Source organism: Thamnophis sirtalis, unplaced genomic scaffold, assembly GCF_051295495.1.
Source record: "Thamnophis sirtalis isolate CommonGarterSnake01/CBP01778 unplaced genomic scaffold, rThaSir2_p1.2 scaffold_10, whole genome shotgun sequence".
Lineage (NCBI taxonomy): Eukaryota > Metazoa > Chordata > Lepidosauria > Squamata > Natricidae > Thamnophis > Thamnophis sirtalis.
In genome coordinates, this window is record NW_028261390.1 from 70,985,632 (window position 1) to 71,006,793 (window position 21,162).

The window sequence follows — 21,162 nt, forward strand, 5'->3', positions numbered from 1 at the left end:
TTAATTTGGGGGTCTTGGCTTTTCAGGATTATTATTGGGGAATGCAGTTGCTCTTATATACACTTAATGGGAAAACAGCGGGGAGACCGAATCTTGGATTATGATTTTTCTCCCTTTTTTTTAAAAAAAAAATGCTAACGACTGTCAGATGTTGAAATATAACTTCTTTGGGAAATAGCAAAATCAAAACGTGCGTAAGAGTTTTGTATTTTCTTAAGCACCCAAATCGAGCTGAAGACCAATGAAAACTGAAATTACCACTGGAATACAATCTTATTTTGACACATTAGTAGAACAGCTTTCAATCCCTATCCAGTAACTTCTGGTGTGTATATTTGATTTTTTTTTATGTGCTTTTAAAAAAAAAAATCCAGTATGCTAAGGTTCTTAACATTGTTGCTAAATATCTTTAGTAAAAAGCTGGAGTAATTTTTGTGGGAAAAGATAAGAACCAGTGAGTATCCATAGCTCCATGTTCATTCTATTTTTTTATTTCATATTTGCAAAGCATTTTAAAATTATGTTGCTTTTTAAGGAGTTCTATTTCTGGCTTTTCGTCTCAGAATCATTTTGGGGAGGAGTAGTATTTATACAAAAGTGTAAAACGGATTCGAGTTGAAAGCTTACCCATGCAATAAGTTGATGATTAACGGGGCCAAAGATACCCTTTTGAAAGAATAAATCTCATATTCATATTGGTAGGGCAAACTTACCTTCTAAGTTTACTAACTTTACTGGTTAAATTAAGCAACCTCCTGCAAAAATCCCATTTGTAAAATGCTTTTTTTCCCAGCTTCGGAGATGTGTTATTTCTTTCTTTCTTTTTTTAAATATATGAAGCCCTAAGCTTTATATAATACAACGACATCACCAAACTCACTTCTGTTAGGCTGCTCCATCTATCTGTCTGTGTAACAAAACGGTTTTGAAATTTCCTTCTCCTCTTTTTGACTTTTGCTTTGAATTTAAACTTTGGTGATGCCCGCCTTTTCTTCACGGGACAAAATAATCCACCTAGCCTGGTTATTATCATGCTGCTTTTCATATTTCTGTCATCTCGTGGTTTCTGTTGGCTTTGATGTGTTAAGATACCCGGTGGGAAGTGAATCAATGATGTGGACAGTTAAAAAGATTTTTGAGCAAAATCTTCCATTTCTGGTTTTATATTTCCATCATCGAACCCATCTGGATTAATAGCCTGGCCCTAAACCCTCTTTAGGGTTTAAGAGAGATTTCTGCCAATAAACTAAATTTTTTACATCAGAGGTGTCAGACTGGTGGACTTCTTCTCCCAGAATTCCCTGGCCTTCCAGGGAAGTCCAACAGTCTTCAAGTGGCCAGGTCTCAAAGCTTTCCGTCAGGGGTATCCAACCTCGGCAGCTGTTAAGACTTGCGAACTTCAGCTCCCAGAATTCCTCAGCTGCCTGGCTGGGGAATTCTGGGAGTCGAAGTCCCCAGGTCTTCGAAGTGGATGCCCCTGCTTTAACATTGTCACGTGTGAGGGTCTTCTTGTTCACAGCCTCAAATTGCTTTAGTGACCTACGGCTCAAGAAGGCCTCGTGCATCTTAGTACCCCTTTCCAGATGCTTCATTTTTTCCTGGGGTTGGCAGTTCGATCCTTGGGGGACACACGCCCCATCCAGCTAAGCAGCTGTTCCAAACCACAGGACGGCTTTTCTTTTGTCATTCCCCCCCACCCAAAAAACCCCAAACCAACCTCAATCATTGGTTCAGTTCTCCTTTGTTAAATCTTGCATGATCTCCTGTGCGATAATGTTGCTGTTTTGAATCAGGCCGAGCGTTTCGGTGCCCCCCCCCTTTTTTTTTAACACTCCTTGTTTTCCATGCTGTTGTTTACAGTGGACTAAAGAGGAGGCACACAGGGCTGTCTCGTCTGCTCCCCCAAACCTCTTTGTTCCCTTGAACACGAACCCAAAGGAGGTCCAAGAAATGCGGAACAAGGTTGGTACCAGGCGGGACACGGGTCTGGAGGTTTTGGGGAGATGCGCCGTCCGGCTCACGGCCCATCGGGGGACCCCTCCGGACAAGGGGGCAGATGGGTTGCCCAAGACTGACTGGCAGATGGGTTGCCCAAGACTGACTGGCGCTGGACATGGGGGCCCAGGAAGGCACCAGGCGCCTGGGGATTATGGTTTTGTGATCAGCACAGGCAGTCCCAGACTTAACAACAGTTCATTTGGTGACCGAAGTTACAACAGCGCTGGAAAAAGTGGTTTGCGACGACCGTTTTTCGCACGTACATTATAACTATAAAAATAAAAACGCAAACACGCATCCTTCACATGCTATATAATTGAAATTGAAAACCTGATATTGCATTAATCTTGCACTATACCATAGAATTCAACATGGTTACTGCCCTGAGATAGATCTTTGCAGCATTCCCCACAATCGGGGGACCAGACAACCGACTCACATTTATGACCGTTGCAGGGTCTCGCGGTCCCCTCTTGCGACCTGCTGACCAGCAAAGTCAACGGGGAAGCCCGATCCACTTAACAACGGGACTGCTAACTTTTATCAGCTGCGGTGATTCCCTGAACAACGGTGGCAAGAAAGCTCGTCAAAACGAGGCAAAACTCCCTTAACAAATGTTCTAGCTTAGCAGCATAAATTCTGGGCTCGGTTGTGGTCGTAAGTCGAGGACTAACCTGTATCGGAGAGGGGAGTGTTAGACTTTGGCAGCCTCAGAGTTGGGGTCGCTTCATTTGCCCGCTGGGAATGAAACAAATCGGGGTTGGACCCATTCTACATTTTTTTTCTTGTCACTGTTGTTAAGCGAATCACTGCTTCTCCATGGGCTTCTCCATTGACTTGTCGGAAAGGGGAAATCACATGAACCCCCCCTTGCAACCGTCATAAATACGAGTCAGTTGCCAGGGGCCTGAATTTTGATCACATGTCCGGTCATAAGTGTGAAAGAAACGCTCATCTCTTTTTTTCCCCCAGTGATGATGTAACTTCAAACAGTCACTAAATGAACTGTTGTATTATTTTTTATTATTTTTTATTTATTTTATTATATTTATATGCTGCCCTTTTCCCCCGAAGGGGACTCAGGGCAGCTCACAACTCAAACCAGGGAAGGGGGATACAGACAAAAAAATTAAAAAAAACAAAGCATAACAATGCATAATTTAAAAACACACAACAGTCATACCATTCGAGACGGGGGCAACAGCTCTTTAGCCCCAGGCCTGTCGGAACAGCCAGGTTTTAAGGGCTTTGCGGAAGGCCTGGAGGGTGGTGAGGGTCCGAATCTCCACGGGGAGCTCGTTCCAGAGGGCCGGAGCAGCCACAGAGAAGGCTCTCCTCCGGGTAGTCGCCAGTCGACACTGGCCGGCGGATGGAATTCGGAGGAGGCCTAATCTGTGGGATCTGATCGGTCTAGTGGAGGTAATTGGAGGTAATTGGCAGCAGGCGGTCTCTCAAGTAAGTTGAGGACTGTCTGTATCTTGACACTTGGCCTTCTCTCTTTCTTTCTCTCTTTTCTCTTTCTTTGGACAGATCAGGGAGCAGAACTTGCAAGACATTAAAACAGCCGGGCCGCAGTCGCAAGTCCTTTCCGGGGTTGTAATGGACAGGAGCCTTGTGCAGGTGAGAACACAACGCAGCTTCCGGTGCGGCTCTGCATGACCCCGTGGCCTCTTTTCCTTGCTCTCGCCTCAGGTAGCCCTCTGCACCTTAACTTTTAATAGTAGACAGAGAGTAACTCTTCGTCAGGTTAAGCGCGAGGGGCGAGCAGGGGCTGCTTTTGCCACCCCCCAGGGCACAGGTTAGGCTGTGTGGTTCTGACCCAGCTCCCCAAACGTCACAAACCCTCGGTAATCAAATCAACCATTCCTTTATTGGGAACGCTGGCAGCCCTGGCAAAAAGTTTCACCAAAGGCTAACAGGTCCGTCCAGCCGGGAGATGAATAGTTGTCTGCCACGTCTACTCATCTCCGCCCTCTTCCTTTTGATCCCCAGAGCCAGGGTGGGGCTTTGCTAGCAGCGGTGGCTCTTTCAGCCCGAGGACCGGCCCATAGATTTCCACTGCTCTCCTCTCCTCCTCTGCCTATCTGCACGTCAGGCATTGGACCCAGCTGTTCTCATCTGGGGGAACAGACCTGGGGGCTGTTAACTCGCCATCTGAGGGCTGACAGGCGGCCCAGCCTCCACCTCTCCCTCCCTCCCTCCCTCCCTCCCTCCCTCCCTCTCTCTCTTTCTCTCTTTCTCTCTCTCTTTCTCTGTCTCTCTCTGCCAGCTTTATTCCCTCTTCCCCCTCAGAGCTCCCAGGTTGCCTTGATGTCTACCCTGTCTTTCATGCCGACGCTGCCTCCTCCTTTTCCTCTGATTTGACCGATGGAGGGACTGGCGGGCGACAGGCCACAACAGTTGTTCCTGCATTCATGATGGCCTGCAGGGACCCCTTCCCCGAATGTGTATTTCTTAGTGGGGTGGTAAAAACAACCACCAACACCAACCCTGTTACCTTCTCAAAAACGAAAAGAAAATCCATCACATAACTTTGAATAGGGACGCGGTGGCTCAATGGCTAAGACGCCAAGTTTGTCGATCAGAAAGATCGGCGGTTCGAATCCCTAGCGCCGCGTAACGGGGTGAGCTCCCATGACTTGTCTCAGCTTCTGCCAACCTAGCAGTTCAAAAGCAGGTAAAAAATGCGAGTAGAAAAACAGGAACCACCTTTGGTGGGAAGGTAACAGCGTTCCGTGCACCTTCGGCGTTGAGTCATGCCGGCCACATCACCACGGAGAGGTCTTTGGACATCGCTGGCTCTTCGGCTTTGAACCGGAGATGAGCACCGCCCCCTAGAGTCGGGAACGACTAGCACATATAAGTGAGGGGAACTTTTAACTTTGAATAAACCCACACGAAGAGCTGCAGGTTGTGTCCTGGTTATTTCCAGGGTTCTTTCTAGTTGATGTCAAAGATGGCCAGGATTGATTGATTGACTGATTGATTATATTTCTATGCCGCCCTTTTCCCCGGAGGGGACTCAGGGCGGCTTACAATCCAAGTCAAGGGGGGGGGGGTACAAATAAGGGAAAGAAAAAAAAGCATAAAACAAAACAGTACCACAATTTAAAAGCACACAGCAATCATACCATTCGAGAGGGGACAAAAGCTCATTAGCCCCAGGCCTGTCGGAACAGCCAGGTTTTAAGGGCTTTGCGGAAGGCCTGAAGGGTGGTGAGGGTTCGAATCTCCACGGGGAGATCGTTCCAGAGGGCCGGAGCAGCCACCGAGAAGGCTCTCCTCCGGGTGGTCGCCAGTCGGCATTGGCCAGTGGATGGAATTCGGAGGAGGCCTAATCTGTGGGATCTAATGGGTCTTAGGGAGGTAATTGGCAGCAGGCGGTCTCTCAAGTACCCAGGTCCAATACCATGAAGGGCTTTATAAGTGACGACTAGCGCCTTGAAGCGTATCCGAAGACCAATAGGCAGCCAGTGCAGCTCGCGGAGGATAGGTGTAACGTGGGTGTACCGAGGTGCACCCACAATCGCTCGCGCGGCTGCATTCTGGACGAGCTGAAGTCTCCGAATGCTCTTCAAGGGCTGCCCTTGATAGGATTACCCCCCTAAGGCAGACTTCAGGGTTGCTTTGCATGCTCTCCTGTGGCCGCTGCTTGTGCGTTCGACACACTCTGAATGCCTTTCTGCATGCTGTCTTTTTTCTTTTTTAAGGCCATGTCATAATGCTTTGAGCCGATAATCTAAGCCCGGGTTTGGTTTGCTCTGTCTACTCAATTTCCTGTTTCAGGATGCTCCCCTCTCAGACTGTACGGAAACAATTGAAGGGCTCGACCCCACAGAGCAGGCCTTTAGTCCAGCTAAATCTGTCTCTGTTAGAAAGGTACTGACCGCTCTGTGCTTCCGCTCTCAACGCTCTCTCGCTTTTAACCTCCTTTCCCTTCCCCCTGGTTTATCGTTTCTCTTGCTTGAGGTTACAGAGGGATCCACACGTCAGATGCGAGTTTGATGTCAAGTAGGACCTCTCAGGGCTTACAACAGAGCCCCCCCCCCCCCCAATCCCCGGGAAATGGCCCACTATCGCCCCATGGTCCGTGTTCTGACGTAGGCTTCCCCCAAAAGCACGAGGCAGAATCCTGGTCCTGAGAAAACCCCTTTTACTTAAACGAAGGTGATAATCCTCCCATTCACCTTCAGCCAAGGCCTGGCAAACAGTCTTTCAAAGGAATATTTATGACCACAGACCTTATCTAGCTTGGAAAGATGCCATGTAAACATTTTCCCAAATGAGGTGCTGTGCAAGGAAAGGCTGGGCACAGAGTCTCTGAGATTCACGGACAGATCTTCACACTCCTGAAACAAACAACCTAATTGTCTCCTGCAAACTCCACTCCCCTTTCGCTCCTCTTTTATGTCCTCTGGGAGGGGCCATTCACCGTCCACCTGTGGCTTTACTCCCAAGTCAACCCTGATTTCTGAGCTGTTCTTTTCTTCTGGCAGCTCTGCGCATGCACACACTGGGAACAGGCTCCAGCTGTTCCTCTGCCTCACTGATGTCAGCTGATCACCGCCAGACGTCCTCAGCCCCCTCTCTGCCTCCGACTCCAGGACTGACCCATGTTCCTCCCCAACCTCCTCACTGTCCGACAGTGCCACAACAGTCCATTTGGAAGCAGGATGTGTGAGTGGCTGGCCTGCGCACACATGTGCATCTCAATTTATGTAAGCAGAGGACAGGTGTATACGCATGTGCACAACTCGACTTGTGCAAGCAGTTGGCCAGTCCCTCTACACACACACACACACACACACACACACACACACACACCGCTGGCCGCCAAGCCGTAAGGATTGGCTTAGAAGATTCTTTGAGTAATTTCCTTTTAAACATGTCTTACATCAGTGTAATCCCTCGAGGAGCCACCGATTTAACCAGAAATAATCCTGCTGGATGCCCAGAAGCAGGACTGTGTGTTAATTGACTGCTGGCAGTCCATTTGTGGTTACCTGAAGTAACCACACGCCATACCAATTAACCAGTGGAACAACTTGCCACCAGAAGTTGTGAATTGTCCAACACTGGAGGTTTTAAAAGAAGAGATTGGATAACCATTTGTCTGAAATTGTATAGGGCTTCCTGCCTGAGCAAGGGGTTGGACTAGAAGACCTCCGAGGCCCCTTCCAACTCTGTTATTCTGGTTGCTGTCCTAGCTGTGGCAGCCGCAGAAGCTAGTACTACCCGGGTAAACGAACAGGAGGAGCAAACAGAAGTGGGGCCTAGGAAGCCAAAGGGGAGACCTCGTTGTTGGTCAACTCATAACTTGAGGAACTTGTGGATGGGGAAACTGTTGCCCTCAAAATCACTGCGTGGCACAACCTAGAATCATTCAGGAAGTCACCCCCATCTCGTGGAGAATGTCAGGGATCCGTAGAGCTCTCCTGGCTGGCCCATGTTCCTCCCCAACCTCCTCGCTGTCCGACTCTGCTGCCAGCTGTGGCAGGCCACAACGGTGAACCGGTCCTAAACCCACAACATGGCTTCTGGCGGTTTTGCTAGGAAGAATCTCAAAAGATGCCCGAGTTGAGTGGTTTCCGCACCCTGGGAAGATAACGTAGAGTTTCTTGCCAAATTTCGCAAAATAAACAACAACAACACCCGGCTGTGGTTTTGGCAACGTTGCCTAACCTGTTGCTACGCCAGAAGGGACGATCGGTTGTTCAGATGGGTGCATCGCGTTTTGTGGGTGGCGTTAAGAAGCTCAGGTAACAAACGCTTAGCTTTGGAATGGTTAAAATTCAAAATTCTCACGATGTCTGCGTAGGATTCGCAGGGATTTCTGTTTGTAGATTTGTAGATTTATTTATTTATAGGCCGCCCTTTTCCCTGAGGGGACTCAGGGCGGCTTACAATCAAAAAGGAAGGGGAGTGTAGGACAATACGAAAAAAGAAATGTGCACAAAGTAAATTAGACAATAAAACTCAACATTCACTCAGCATTCAGGAGGGGCGAAAGTAGACTTATCCCCAGGCCTGACGGGCTAGCCAGTTCTTGAGGGCTGTGCGGAAGGCCTGGACGGTGGTGAGGGTACGAATCTCCACGGGGAGATTGTTCCATAGTGTCGGAGCCGCAACAGAGAAGGCTCTCCTCCGAGTAGTCGCCAGTCGGCACTGACTGGCGGATGGAATACGGAGGAGGCCAACTCTATGCGATCTGATGGGACGCAGGGAGGTAATTGGCAGAAGGCGGTCTCTCAAATAGCCAGATCCACTACCATGGAGCGCTTTATAGGTGGTGAGTAGGACCTTGAAGTGCACCCGGAGACCAACAGGTAGCCAGTGCAGCTCACGGAGGATCGGTGTTATGTGTTCACCTTCCGTGGCGAAGTTACCCAAACTGTGTCATCTGCTCCATAGAGCCTCTGATGGGTTTAGGGGTGCTTCTCTCGAGAGGGGGAGGGGTGTTGTTTCTCCAGCTCTTGGCAGAATGTCCACACTAATCTTGATTCCTCAGGCTTTTGACGGTGGCCAGATGCTTCATTTTTCCTTCTGCCTTTGCTATTGGGCCTCCTGGCCTTATTCCTAACCCTGCATTCCCCTCCTTTTCTCCTGCTTCTTTTTTGCTCCCTTTCCCTATCTTAGCCCTTCGGAGAAAACGCTGGGAAAACCAGCTTGGTTTGAGGGTCAGTCTTAGCCAGGCCTTTGCAATTGAGATCAGGGTACTCAACTCTCCCCAACCAGCCTATTGTTTTGACCTAGGCTTCCCCAAAAAGCACGAGGCAGATTCCTTGTCCCGACAAAATCTCTTGAGTGTGAATTCCTCTCCTTCACATTCAGCCAAGGCCTGGCAAACAGTCTTTCAAAGGTGAAGTTATGACTACAGACCTTATCTAGCTTGGAAAGCTGCCATGTAAATATTTTTCAAATGAGGTGCTGTGCAAGGAAAGGCTGGGCAGAGAGTCTCTGAGATTCAGGGACAGATCTTCACACTCCTGAAACAAACTAACGAATGAATTGCCTCCTGCAAACTCCACTCCCCTTTTGCTCCTCTTTTATTCCCTCTGGGAGGGGCCATTCACCGTCCACCTGTGGCCTTACTCCCAAGTCGACCCCTATTTCTTAGCTGTTCCTTCATCTGGCAACTCTGCGCATGCGCACACTGGGAACAGGCTCCAGTTGTTCTTCTGCCTCACTGATGTCTGACTCCGAAGGCAGATGATAACTGCCAGATGGCCCTCCCCCCCCCCCCGCGCCTCCGACACAGAGCCCTTGTCTGAGGCTTCCCCAGACTCCAGGACTGCCCCATCTTCCTCCCCAACCTCCTCACTGTCCGACTCTGCTGCCCGCTCTGCTGGCCACTGGTGGGCCACAACACCTATGTTTCCCTATACAAAATGGCTTTGATATTCCCCCCTTCCACTTGGATTGAAATTGAAATACTGTTGTTCCCTTCCTGAACAGCCTCATATAAATTACATGTGATCATTCCTGCAAGATTCTTTCCCGTGTCCAAGCACACCCCCAAGGAGTTGTAGTGGTGTGTTTGAGATCTGTCATATCAGGAGATAATCAGTTTATTTAATTTAGTTTAGTTTGATTTGTCATTGCACCTCGTACAACAAAATTAAATGCCTTCTTCAGTGTACATTGTAGCTATAAAAATTAAAGCACAAACATGCATCCTTCACATGCTATATAATTGAAATTGAAAACCTCATATTGCATTAACATTGCACTATACCGTAGAATTCAATATAGTTACTGCCCTGGGATAGAAGCTGTTTTTCAGTCTATTTGCCCTTGTTGTTTATTGCCCTGTACCGGCTGCCAGATGGTAATAGTTCAAAAAAAACCTCTTCCGTCCCAAGGGCCGGCCCATAGATTTCCACTGCTCTCCTCTCCTCTGTTTTCTGCACATCCACACATCATACACTGGACCCATTTGTTCCTCCTCTTCCTCATCAGCCACGTCCAAGCCTGGGGGCTGTTGACTCTCCATCTGGGGGTTGACGGACGGCCCAGGCTCCTCCTCTGTCTCTCTCTCTCTCTGCCAGCTGTATACCCTCTTCCCTTGATGCTGATCCTGACTCCCACACCGCCTCCTCCTCCTCCTCCTCCTCCTCCTCCTCTAATTTGGCTGCTGGAAGGGCCAACATGCCACAACAGATTCCTAGTGCGAGATCAGCAGGGCAGCCTCTCCTTTCCATTACAAATTAAATTCATTGCTTAATTACCATTGACCGCTTCCCATCCCACCTCCCCAGCCCCCATGCCTCCAGGGTTACATACCGCAGACGGTGAGCCCGCGTTCTCTTCTTCTGATTTAGGGGGAGCTGGTTACCGCCTCCAAGGCCATCATCGAGAAAGAGTACCAGCCCCGCGTCATCATCAGCACCACTGGACCCAACCCTTTCCACAAACTCACGGACCAAGAACTGGACGAGTATCGCCGAGAAGTCGAGAGGAAACAGAGGCAGTCCGAAGGTTTGTGCGCGGCATCAGCTGGGCGCCCTCACCTGCGATCCCGTCACACCTGGATGAAGGGGCAAACCTTGCTGGGACACGTGGCGTCACTTCCAGAGCCCCCCCCCTGGACCAATGCTCGTGGCATCTGTGAATCCATGCCACGCATTTGGCCTAACCACGCCATGGTCAGAAAAATTCTCTCTGACTTGCGGCCCAGAAGGCGAACCACAGGGCCGCCACTCTGATTTATGCGTCGTCGTGTATTTGTTTCCATGAGTTTTATACCTTTCCCTGCTCCTTGTGGTTCTACCACAAAACCGCGGACAACAAAATCACGGTCGGCGAAAGCGTGTATGTGACGTCATCACAGCGCGACGAAAAAGATCGAAAAATGTAAAAATAAAGCTAAAACCTTACCCTAACCCCCCCAAACCTAACCCTAAACCTAACCCTTAACCTAACCCTTAACGTAACGAAAAACCTAACGCTAACCCTTAACCTAACGCTAAACGTAACGCTAACGCTCTAACCCTAACCCTTAACCTAACCCTAACCCTTAACCTAACCCTTACCTTTATGTGAATCGGCTTGCTGTAATTTAATTTTTATTTCAATTTTTCGATCTTTTTCGTCGCGTTGTGGTGACGTCACATACGCGATTTCGTCGACCGCGCTTTTGTGGAACGCGGTTTTGACGGGTCACGCTCCTTGTGAATGAGAAGGGTTGGGGTTGGGTTAACAGCACCTTTGCAAAGGAGAGAAATAGCTGCAGTTACAGGCAGTCCACCACCAGAATTGAGCCCCCGGCATTTCTATGGCTAAGTGAAACATTAGTTGAGTGAGTCGAGTCCATTTTATGACTTTTCCTTGCCACGGTTGCTAAGCGAATCACTACGTGGAGATATTGCAATCACGATGGCACTTATATACCGCTTCACAAGGCTTTTAACAGCCCTCTCTTAAGTGGTTCACAGGGTCAGCCTCTTGCCCCCAACAATCTGGGTCCTCATTTTTTATATCTACAGGGGGGAAAAAAAAGAAATATAAGATTTTTTTTTTAAAAAAAGAATTCAATTGTAATCTGTTTTGTGTAGAAGATTCTGAAGACGGCAGACAGCAAGGCGATCACAGCTCTCCGGACCAAACTGTTGCTTCCACTCCACCCAGCACTCCGGTCAAACCCGAGGAAGGTATGTGTTGTGTGAGTTGCACCCGAGGCGTTGTGTTTCCATCGACAAAAAAAACAAACCCCAGGACGGAAGGCGGAGCTAAAGGGAGCTCCCAAGAAAATCACCCGCCCCCCCGGAAGGTTCTCGGCGGACAAATTCAATCCACTCTCAAGTGGCCAGGAAGGGCAATTATAGCTTTCCAGCATTTCTTCAAAGCATCCCCAATCCCTCCGGCGAATCCAGTAGCTCCCCGTTTTACGTCCGATCCATATGTTACCCACGCGTGGTCTCTCTCTCTGCCTTGAACTGGGAGAATAAAATTGGTTCAAAGCGTACCGGCTTCGCTCGGAGGCCATTTCCCCACCCCACCCCCTTCACTTCAATAGAGCTTCATTCACTAATTTTAGGAAGAATCCCAGGTTAATGGCCCTCAGGTGTAGCCACTGGGTCTCCCCGGCCCTTCCAGCCTTGTTTGTGTCTTTGTGTGTGTTGTGTGTGTTTGCTTCTCCGTTCCTCACAGCTCTCCAATGTCGTCTTTTTTGCGTGTAGCCATCCGTGGACCTCCGTCCCTCTGCGATTTGCGTATCAAGAGCTAAAGATGCCCTTCCCTTTTTTTTCCCTGATTAATTAAAACAGACTCTGCTTAGAGAGGTGGTCCTCGACTCGCGACCACAATCGAGCCCCTAACCTTTAAGTTGCTACGTGAAACATTTGCCAAGCCAGATTTGGCCCATTTTTTTTTTTACATTCGTGCCACTGTCGTTAAGTGAGTCGTGGCAATGGTTAAGGTAGCCAAACTGTTTTTGAAAATGGCTTCCCCGTTGAGTTTGCTTTTGACGTGTCTCCCCCACCACCCACCCTGGACCCTGACCGTCACAAATATGAGTCAGCTGCCAAGTGCCTGAATTTTGACCCCCGTCATCACGGGGATGCTACCACGGTCATTAAGTGAGAGCAACAGTCCTGAAGTCCCTTTTTTTTCTTCAGTCCCCGTTTGAACGTTGAACGGCCGCTAAAAGAACTGTTGTAAGTTGAGGACTCCCTGTATCTTGATAAGCTGACTCGGTGAAACCAAGCACACGCATCCTGAACATGTTCAGATTGGGTGTTGAAACTTTTTGCCTTTGACACAGAGATTCCAGATCTGGGATTAATTCGGAAAGGAAGATTATAATGCCATCATAATTACGTCTATTTGCAGCCGATGAAACAGTGCGTCTTGTTTTACTTCCTGGAAACATACAGAGCATTTGGTCCACACTTTTCAATTCCCAAGATCTAATAAGGCGGAGGATCTGACCTGATGTGTGATCCAATCTGTTCTTCCTCACCTCAGATTTTCCAACACAAGGTTTCTTTGGTAGTAGATACGCATGTTGCACTAGAATTGGTCCCTAAGACGTTATGGAACTAAAAACCAGGCGATTCAAGGGGGTTTATTTCTTGTTTTAGCTCACGGGGTGAATCCTTCCATTATGCTTAATCCTGACGTTTTGGGAAATTAGTTTCCAGATCAGAAGAAACTCTATAAACCAGGAATGAGCAATTATAGGCAGTTTTGCCACCTGTGTGGATTTCAACTCCCAGAATTCCTGAGCCAGCGTTGCTGGCTCAGGAATTCTGGGAATTGAAGTCCACACAGGTGGCAAAGTTGCCATAATTGCCCCTCCTTGCTCTAAAATCCTGAGGACTTCCCGGGTACATCCCTTGTGGTTTTCTTGGCAACAACAGGGAAATAGCACTGGCACTTAGACTTATATACCGCTTCACAAAAGTTTTTACAGTCCCGAGTGGCTTAGAGTCAGCCTCTTGCCCCCCAACCATCCGACCCCTCATTTTACTGATTTGGGAAGGACGGAAGGCTGAGTCAACCTGGAGCCGGTCAGGATCGAACTCCTGGCAGTCAGCAGAGTTAGCCGGCAATACTGCATTCTAATCTCTATGCCACCACAGGAGGGAGGGAGGGAGGAAGGACGGAAAGGGAAGGATGGAAGTAGTAAATGAAAAGGAAGGAAGGAAGGAAGGAAGGAGTAAATGAAAAGGAATGATGGAAGAAGTAAATGAGAAGGAAGGAAGGAAGGAAGGAAGGAAGGAAGGAAGGAAGGAAGGAAGGAAGGAAGGAAGGAAGGAAGGAAGGGGGAAAAAGGCAATTCCACTTGGACTTATATACTGCTTCATAGTCTTTTTATATTCCTCTCTAAGCAGTTTACAGAGTCAGCTTTTTGTCCCCAACAATCTGGCTCCCCATTTTACCAACCTTGAAAAGGCAGAAGGTTGAGTCAACCCTGAGCCAGTGAGAATCGAACTGCTGGCAGTCAGCCTGCAATGCTGCATTGTGACCACTGTGCCACAACACTCCTTGTTGTGTTGCCTTCCTTTGAGCTGGTTCGTCAGCCTTGCCTTCAGCCTGGGTTCTCCTGGGTATGATCAGCCTAGAGCGCCCCCCCCCCCCTTCCTTCCTTCCTTCCACCCCACCCCACCCCCCCGGGCAATAACCATATTCTGGTCACTCCTGGCCGCCTTCATCGGAGGCTTTGCCTTTGGCCCGGGGGGGGGGGATGCTTCTTCCCACAAACCCAGCAGAGGGTCGGAAGTGCAGGATGGGATAAAGGGGAGAGGAAGAGGAGGAGCCAGCATCTGGGTTGCACCTTAAGTGTTGGCGTAATTGGGTTTCCCCGTTTTGGTGTTTTATTTTAGAAAGATGTCTTCCTTTTCGGGTCTCCTTAGGGCGGCCTAAACCAGAGGCATCTTTCCGTGACGTTGAGTGTGGCTTGGTGACCGTCAAGACAAATGTGCCAGCAGCCGTGTGTGTCCCCTTGTCATCTTCGTCCCCCCTGGGTATTGCCACCCATCTGTGATGAAATGAATCTGTGTCCCCCCTTCCCCCATTTCATTCTGTAACCTCTCAAGAATGGGCGTCAGCCATTCTTTCTCTCCGACTCAGTGGCTGTGGATGGATGCATAGATTTTTCTCTTTGTGCTTTCTTTTTTCCCCCCCTTCTTCTTCCTGTGGCTGCCTTACAAACAGGATGTGGATATGCTAAAGAGTACCTGTTGCCATAGTAAGTACCCACGGAGTTTCCTCCTGCTTGCCCTGCCTTGTTTTTCTCTGCTTCGCTTCCTTGTTAACGATCTTATTTTACTTTTTATTATTTTTTTTGCCTCCCCCCCCCCTCCCCAATGTCTTCCTCATGGTGTGGATTTGATCCGTCAAGTGCTTGGCATTCCTCTTTTTTTTTGAGTTTGCTTCATTCTTTCGTTCGCTTGGCCAGCTTCAGCAGATCGGAGGCGCATCTAATTTGGAGCCCAGATTAGATGCGTGTAGCTGTGGTTGAGTCTTGGCGCTATAACCCACTTCACCAGGGGTGACAAAAAATCCTTCCCCCAGAGGGAAGGAAGACATTGGCTAGGGAGGTTATGCTTCTTGCCACATAACAATAATCACTGAAACTTGGAAATTTCTCTTAGGAGAGAAATACCAACACAGTAAATAGGCATATTGTGTTCATCACAACGCTCCTATTTTTCCGAGTGGCCATCCTTCCTTCTGGGCATCAGACCCATCTCAAATGATGCTTTGAGTAAAGAAACCAGTTACCTGCCTTTCTCTGGTCCTCAACATATGACCACTTTGAGTACTATCCGTATGTGTACGGGGGCAAATCTCGTCGTAATTTCTATAAAATGGAAACACGCAATCCCTTTGCTATATTTACCATATTTTTCAGAGTATAAGATGTACTTTTCCCCCCTAAAAGAGGGTGAAAATTTAGGTGTGTCTTATACATCAAATGTAGCCCTGCCCACCCAGGGCCTCTTCCTCCCAGCAATTTGCCTCCTTCAGCAAACAGCCTGTTTCAGTTTCAGCACAGCCTGATTGGCACAAGCAGCTGATTGTTGGTTGGATTGGTTTCCCAATGATCAGCTGTTTCAGGCTGCAGCTATTGCCGCCTCCGCACACCCCATTTTCGGCTTCCGCATTCCATTTTCAGCCTCTGTTCTCCCCATTTTGCACCCATTCCGATCCCCGCCGCCTAGAATGGGTGGAAAAATGGAGCAGGCGGAGGTTGAAAATGGGATGCAGAGGCCGGAAATGGGGCGTGCGGAGGCAGCAATAGGCAGGAGCGATCTCTGCAGCCTGAAACAGCTGGTCGTCTGAAGGCCGATTCAACTAAACAATCAGTTGCTTGTGCTAGTCAGGCTGTACTGAAACGGAAACGGGCTGTTTGCTGCAAGGAGGCAAATTGCTGGGAGGCAGATTTCCCCCCCCCCCCCTGTTTTCCTCCCCAAAAGCTAAGTGTGCCTTATACCTCGGAGCGTCTTATACTCCGAAAAATACGGTAAATCTTATCGGGATGGCTACATATTTCATGTAAGTTATGAAGAATGCACATTAGTCCTGCTCGATTTATTCGGTCTCAGTTTTTCTTCTTCAGGCTCTCCACTTAGAAAGAGAGCATACCTTCAGATATAATCTAATAAGCCAGATGATGGTTTATGAAGTAACTTTTTGGTGATCTCCATAGCCTTGCCAGCAGGCGTTTTAAATCTTAATTAGGAAAGTACTGTTTTTCTGTCCAGAGAACTAAAAAGAAAATTGAAAGTAGGAAAGGAGTTAAAAAGAAGACTTGTGACGTATTTTCAGCAGCTAATTGACCTTTTAATTTGCCAAATGGCTTTTATCCTTTCACTCTGCTTTTAAATTACCTAACAAAAGTTTTTTTTGTTTTGTTTTAAACTTCTAACAGTTTTTGATTTGCCGAGTTCGAAGTCATTATGACCCCTGTGCTAACAAATTCTAAACTTGAAACGAAATGCGCAGAATTGTTTGAATACAAATAAATAAAAAAGGTAAAGGAGGGAACGCAGAACAGTTAAAATATATATATTCAGCGATGATTCTGAGACCCCGACTTCTGCTTAGAAAAACATAAAGAGAATGATCTGGCTAGATCTTCCCATCTCCCGATTCACTCATGTTTTAAATTGGCTAAGTTCGGCGGTTCGAATCCCTAGCACTGCATAATGGAGTGAGCTCCCATAACTTGTCCCAGCTTCTGCCAACCTAGCAGTTTGAAAGCACGTTAAAAAAATGCAAGTAGAAAAATAGGAACCACCTTTGGTGGGAAGGGAACAGCGTTCCGTGCGCCTTCGGCGTTGAGTCATGCTGGTCACATGACCACGGAGACGTCTTCGGACAGCGCTGGCTCTTCGGCTTTGAAACGGAGATGAGCACCGCCCTCTAGAGTCAGGAACGGCTAGCACATATGTGCGAGGGGAACCTTTACCTTTACTTAAAAATGAGCATAACCTGGAATCTTTCCAGAATGTGCTATGCCTTCTTTATTTTTTATTTATTTTTCTGAACACGTCCTTCCTCTTAAAATCACCAGATGGTAAAAGAACTTTTTCCTGGCAGGCGAACCAGGAAATGTCTTAACAGAATGACCAGTATGAACTTAATTGATTTCTTCCAATGGAACAGCATCACAAGCTGGTCCGTTGCTGCTCCTTGTAACTGCTCAGGTGTCTGGCTGAGGGGAAATGATCCCCTCCCCACCTGACTTGGTTGTCGGGAGATGTTCAGGTGTCCCAACCCTTCATATTTCCTCACTTCATCTAGCAGAACGGCCAAAGGTTCCCTGCAGAGCTGGGAACTCTTCTCTTCCCCCTTTGCACATCAAGAGTGGCTCCAAGGGCCAGGCCGAAGGATGCTTCTCCCCCTCCCATGCCCGGGGTGTGGGTGTTCCCCCTTCTCGGCTCCCTGAGGGCTCTGGGACCTCACATTGGTCTGGGTTTTGATGCCACGCATGCAGCTTTGCATTATTAGCCTTTCAGATACCAAAATTAGCTCATGTTTGCTTGGCTGGCAACCAAGCTGCCTGTTGGGGAGTCCCTGCGTTCCTTTTTAACACAGGTGGGCAACTATGACCCCCAAAACTTCCAACTCCCCGAGTTCTTTGGGAATTCCAGTTCTGGAACTCCGAGATTTCCCGTGAATTCTGGGAGTTGAAGGGGCCATTGTTGCCCATCTCTGGTTTATAAGAACAGAGGTAAAGAAAGAGAGGTGCGCACACCTGTATGAAAAAGGCCTACCTGTTTCCACCACTGTTGCTGATTCGGCCGGGGGGGGGAGGGTTTCCATAAGCCCCTGAAAGAACTAAACTCTGGCCACAACTTTGCCATTCACCTAATCCACCAAAAACCGGGGGTGGCAGTTGGTGACTGTCCAGGATTGTCCCAGACGTTTGGAAAAAGCCCCTCATGTTCTTTAAGAAAAATTGAGGTTGGGAGCACCTGCAGCATCCTCTCGGGCCTTGTGTGCTGGAGCTCTTCCCTCAGACCTGGAATCAGCTCTGGGGGAGGCTGAAGGCCGATGTCACCCTATGCTTGTGAACCCCACAGTCTGGGGGTCCCCTTAGATAGAGGTCTTCAATTGTTCCATTCCACTATTTCGTTAATATTGATGGGACTCTTGTCCCGCAGCGAGTTGGCCGCGGCGAATTGTCGTCGACCACATGGGTACTTCAAACCTTGTCTTGCAAACCGAGCCCCCTGTGATTGGAGAAGGCTCAAAATTACTTATAAATCTTCCCAGGGAGAACCTGGCCGGTTTCTCTCTCTCGGGCCACGGGGATGGGATGGGATCCCCAGGAGCAACCCCCCCCCTGCCCTCAGAGGCCAGTTGAGGAAAGTGGGTGCAAGGAAGCCCCCTCTTCACCTGTCTCTCCTGTCGCTTGTTCCCCAGAACGCCCTCCTGTCCAGACAGGCCACGAAGGCGGCGACTGCAGCAGCGAAACGGCCCCCTCCCAGCCAAGCCTCCCAGACGTCACCACTCCCGACCAGCCTTCCGAAGAAGTCTTTGGGACGGAGGAGGACGACCCCGACCTTGCCGTCCCCCAGAAGGAGGGTCCTCCCGAGAGCCCCCAGCCCTGCCCTTCCTCGAGCGGAGAGCCTCCCCCTTCCCCCCTGGCCGAGGAGGGGGCAGCGGCCGAAGCCGGCAGCGAGGAGTCTCCGGGGAAGTCCCCCTCCAAAAAGAAGAAGAAGTTCCGCACCCCATCCTTCCTCAAGAAGAGCAAGAAGAAGAGTGACCCCTGAAGACCCCCTCCCCACCCCAAAAGGGAAGGCCCTGGTCTTTACGCATCTTCCCTTTATTAATCCTGGAATATTACCAGATTCTACTCTGTGCTTTTTATTTTTGTTTGGTCTTTCTCGTTTCAAAAAGAAAAAGAGGACAGATAACACTATAGCTTGACTGTTTTTGAGTTCATAACTGGAATTTAGCAAGCAGAAGATGCTCATTCTGTGTGTGCAAAAAAAAAAAAAGCAGCCGAGCCGGGGAGCATCCCGCGCATGTGAAGGAGGGGAGGCTTTCCCCTGTGGGAGCCCCTCGGTTAAACGTTGAAGTTCCTCCCTCCCCCTCCGGCTTCTGATGTGAAGGCAACATGCTCTGCTCACTCTCCAAGTCCGCTTTTGCTCTGGTGCTGGTGGCTTTCCGGCCGGCCGGCCAGCGGAGCGGAGCCCGTTTCAGTGCAGGGGGCCCTTGTGACCGCTTCCTCCGCCTTGCCCCCCCCGAGGCTTTCCGGCCGCGCTCTGCCTTGCTTGGTGTCGTAACATCGCTGAGACTGGAGCCTATTTTTGTGTCTTAAGAATGAAGTAACTTTGTGGCATTTTCTTGCTCATCCCCCCCTTGCCTGTTTTCTATTCAGTTTAATAATAGCCTTTTCCACAGAATAATCTGCTATTTTACTAATTTGTTTTCTAGCAAAGCATTGTACTCGAGTCACACTTATACTGATGAAAGATAAGTTCACGTCCTTGGAAAATAAAATGTATTCCTAGCAGGCACAGACTGGCTCCCTTCATTTATGCGGCTCCGTCTCCTCCAAGGTTGCACCCAGGGATAGATGTGGGTGCCAATCTCGGCACCAGGCGCTCATCCAAATCCCAGTTTCAGAAATCCAGCGAGAGAACGAAGCCCCTTCCAAAATCTGTAAATGTAAATTTTTTTCTGCTTGACATAATGGAGGGACAGGATCAGAAATCTCTCCACCTTGTTCCAAGCCAAGTGTCATGCTCCCGTCAGTCTGAATCCGAGGAGGGGAGACGGACAGTTGACAGAGCGGGAGAATGGCTCCGTTGGCTGTGGAGGACACTAGGGAAGGGCAAAGTCAGGCTGGGCAGAGCAGGGGAGAGGTAGAACAAGGGAGAGGGGGTTCAGATGAAGACCAATAGCAATAGCAATAGCAGTTAGACTTAATATACCGCTTCCTAGGGCTTTCAGCCCTCTCTAAGCGGTTTACAGAGTCAGCATATTGCCCCCAACAATGCAGGTCCTCATTTTACCCACCTCGGAAGGATGGAAGGCTGAGTCAACCCTGAGCCGGTGAGATTTGAACTGCAGAACTGCAGACAGCTAAAGTAGCCTGCAGTGCTGCATTTAACCACTGCGCCACCTCGGCTCATATTCCAAGGCCCATCCCCTCCTCATCCTAGGACACACAGGGAAGAACAGAGAAGAGAGCAGCGTGGTTGCGTGACTTACGAGGGAGGAAAGGGCGCTGATTCCCTTCACAAGGCACACCTGGGGATGGAGTTTAAAGGAGAGGCAAATGAGAGGGGCGTTGTCGGGAACAAAGGCTGAGTTCATCCGGTGTTAACTGCTTAATCTGAGTTCCTGGCATCCTCCTGATTTGATTTACTGCCGTGGTACTTCACTTCTGGAACGCCTTATCTTGCTCGCCTTGCCGGATTAATTACCTTCTCTTCCCTTGTTGGGTTTATAATTGGAAGTTTTATGCTTACAATCTTTGGACTGGAGTATTTTCAGCCAAAGGCTGTTACAGGTTTATGGAAGAGCTTTTTCTCCAGACTGGAGAAAGTTGAAAAGGACGTGGGGGGCACAATTGGATGTTAAAGGGACTCATATCAGTTCTCTGGCTATGTTGCCTTTGTGCCACGCCCCGGGTCATCACACCAACCTTGGATGACTCTTTAAAAAGCTCCGTGCCAACTCATCGAGTGACTCCGTGGTGGATCCCATCTATTCTATTCTGTAACCGCGCTTAAAGGAAGCTCCACTTGAAAATGTAATCTTGTTTTATTGTGTGGAAAAAGGAAAATGGAAAATAGTGCTCTCAACACACGTTAACGCAGTGTAGAAAATATTATTACGTGGACATTTTGATAATACAAAAGGACGATCATTAGACAACTACCCATCATCATTTTAAAATTAAAAAAGTATCTCAGAAGTCCTTCCAAAGGGGGTTGGCGATGGTAAGACACTTGGTGAAATAGAGGAGTCAGGGCCAAGGTAGAACTTGACACGTGCATCCAGATGGTGTATTTGGTGTGGTCTCTTCCTCCAATCCATGCCTCTCTCGGGAACAAAAAAAACCCACCTTGAGAACTATTTTGATGCGAGCAAAGAAAAGAGAGAAGAGGCACAAGGACACAAAAAGGGAAGAGGCACAACAGGAACACAAAGAAAAGAGGGAAGAGGCACAATAGGGATACGAAGAAAAGAGGCACA

At 48.7% G+C, this 21,162-nt stretch overlaps 1 protein-coding gene across 8 annotated transcripts in view; it reads left to right on the top strand.

Moving 5' to 3' along the window:
* Positions 1 to 19,471, top strand: part of ADD1 (adducin 1) — a 44,346-nt gene extending 24,875 nt beyond the window's left edge. For 2 of the 8 annotated variants that reach the window (XM_087724862.1, XM_087724864.1), the window contains exons 11-16: positions 1,861 to 1,962; positions 3,529 to 3,618; positions 5,785 to 5,877; positions 10,320 to 10,476; positions 11,553 to 11,648; positions 18,376 to 19,471. In XM_087724862.1, the coding sequence (XP_087580988.1) occupies positions 1,861 to 1,962; positions 3,529 to 3,618; positions 5,785 to 5,877; positions 10,320 to 10,476; positions 11,553 to 11,648; positions 18,376 to 18,725 (888 nt within the window). In that variant the 3' untranslated portion in view covers positions 18,726 to 19,471. Of the gene's footprint in view, positions 1 to 1,860; positions 1,963 to 3,528; positions 3,619 to 5,784; positions 5,878 to 10,319; positions 10,477 to 11,552; positions 11,649 to 14,655; positions 14,691 to 18,375 lie in introns of those variants that run through there. The other 6 variants (XM_087724866.1, XM_087724869.1, XM_087724868.1 and 3 more) reach the window with 4 other exon arrangements.
* Positions 19,472 to 21,162: the final 1,691 nt, after the last annotated feature.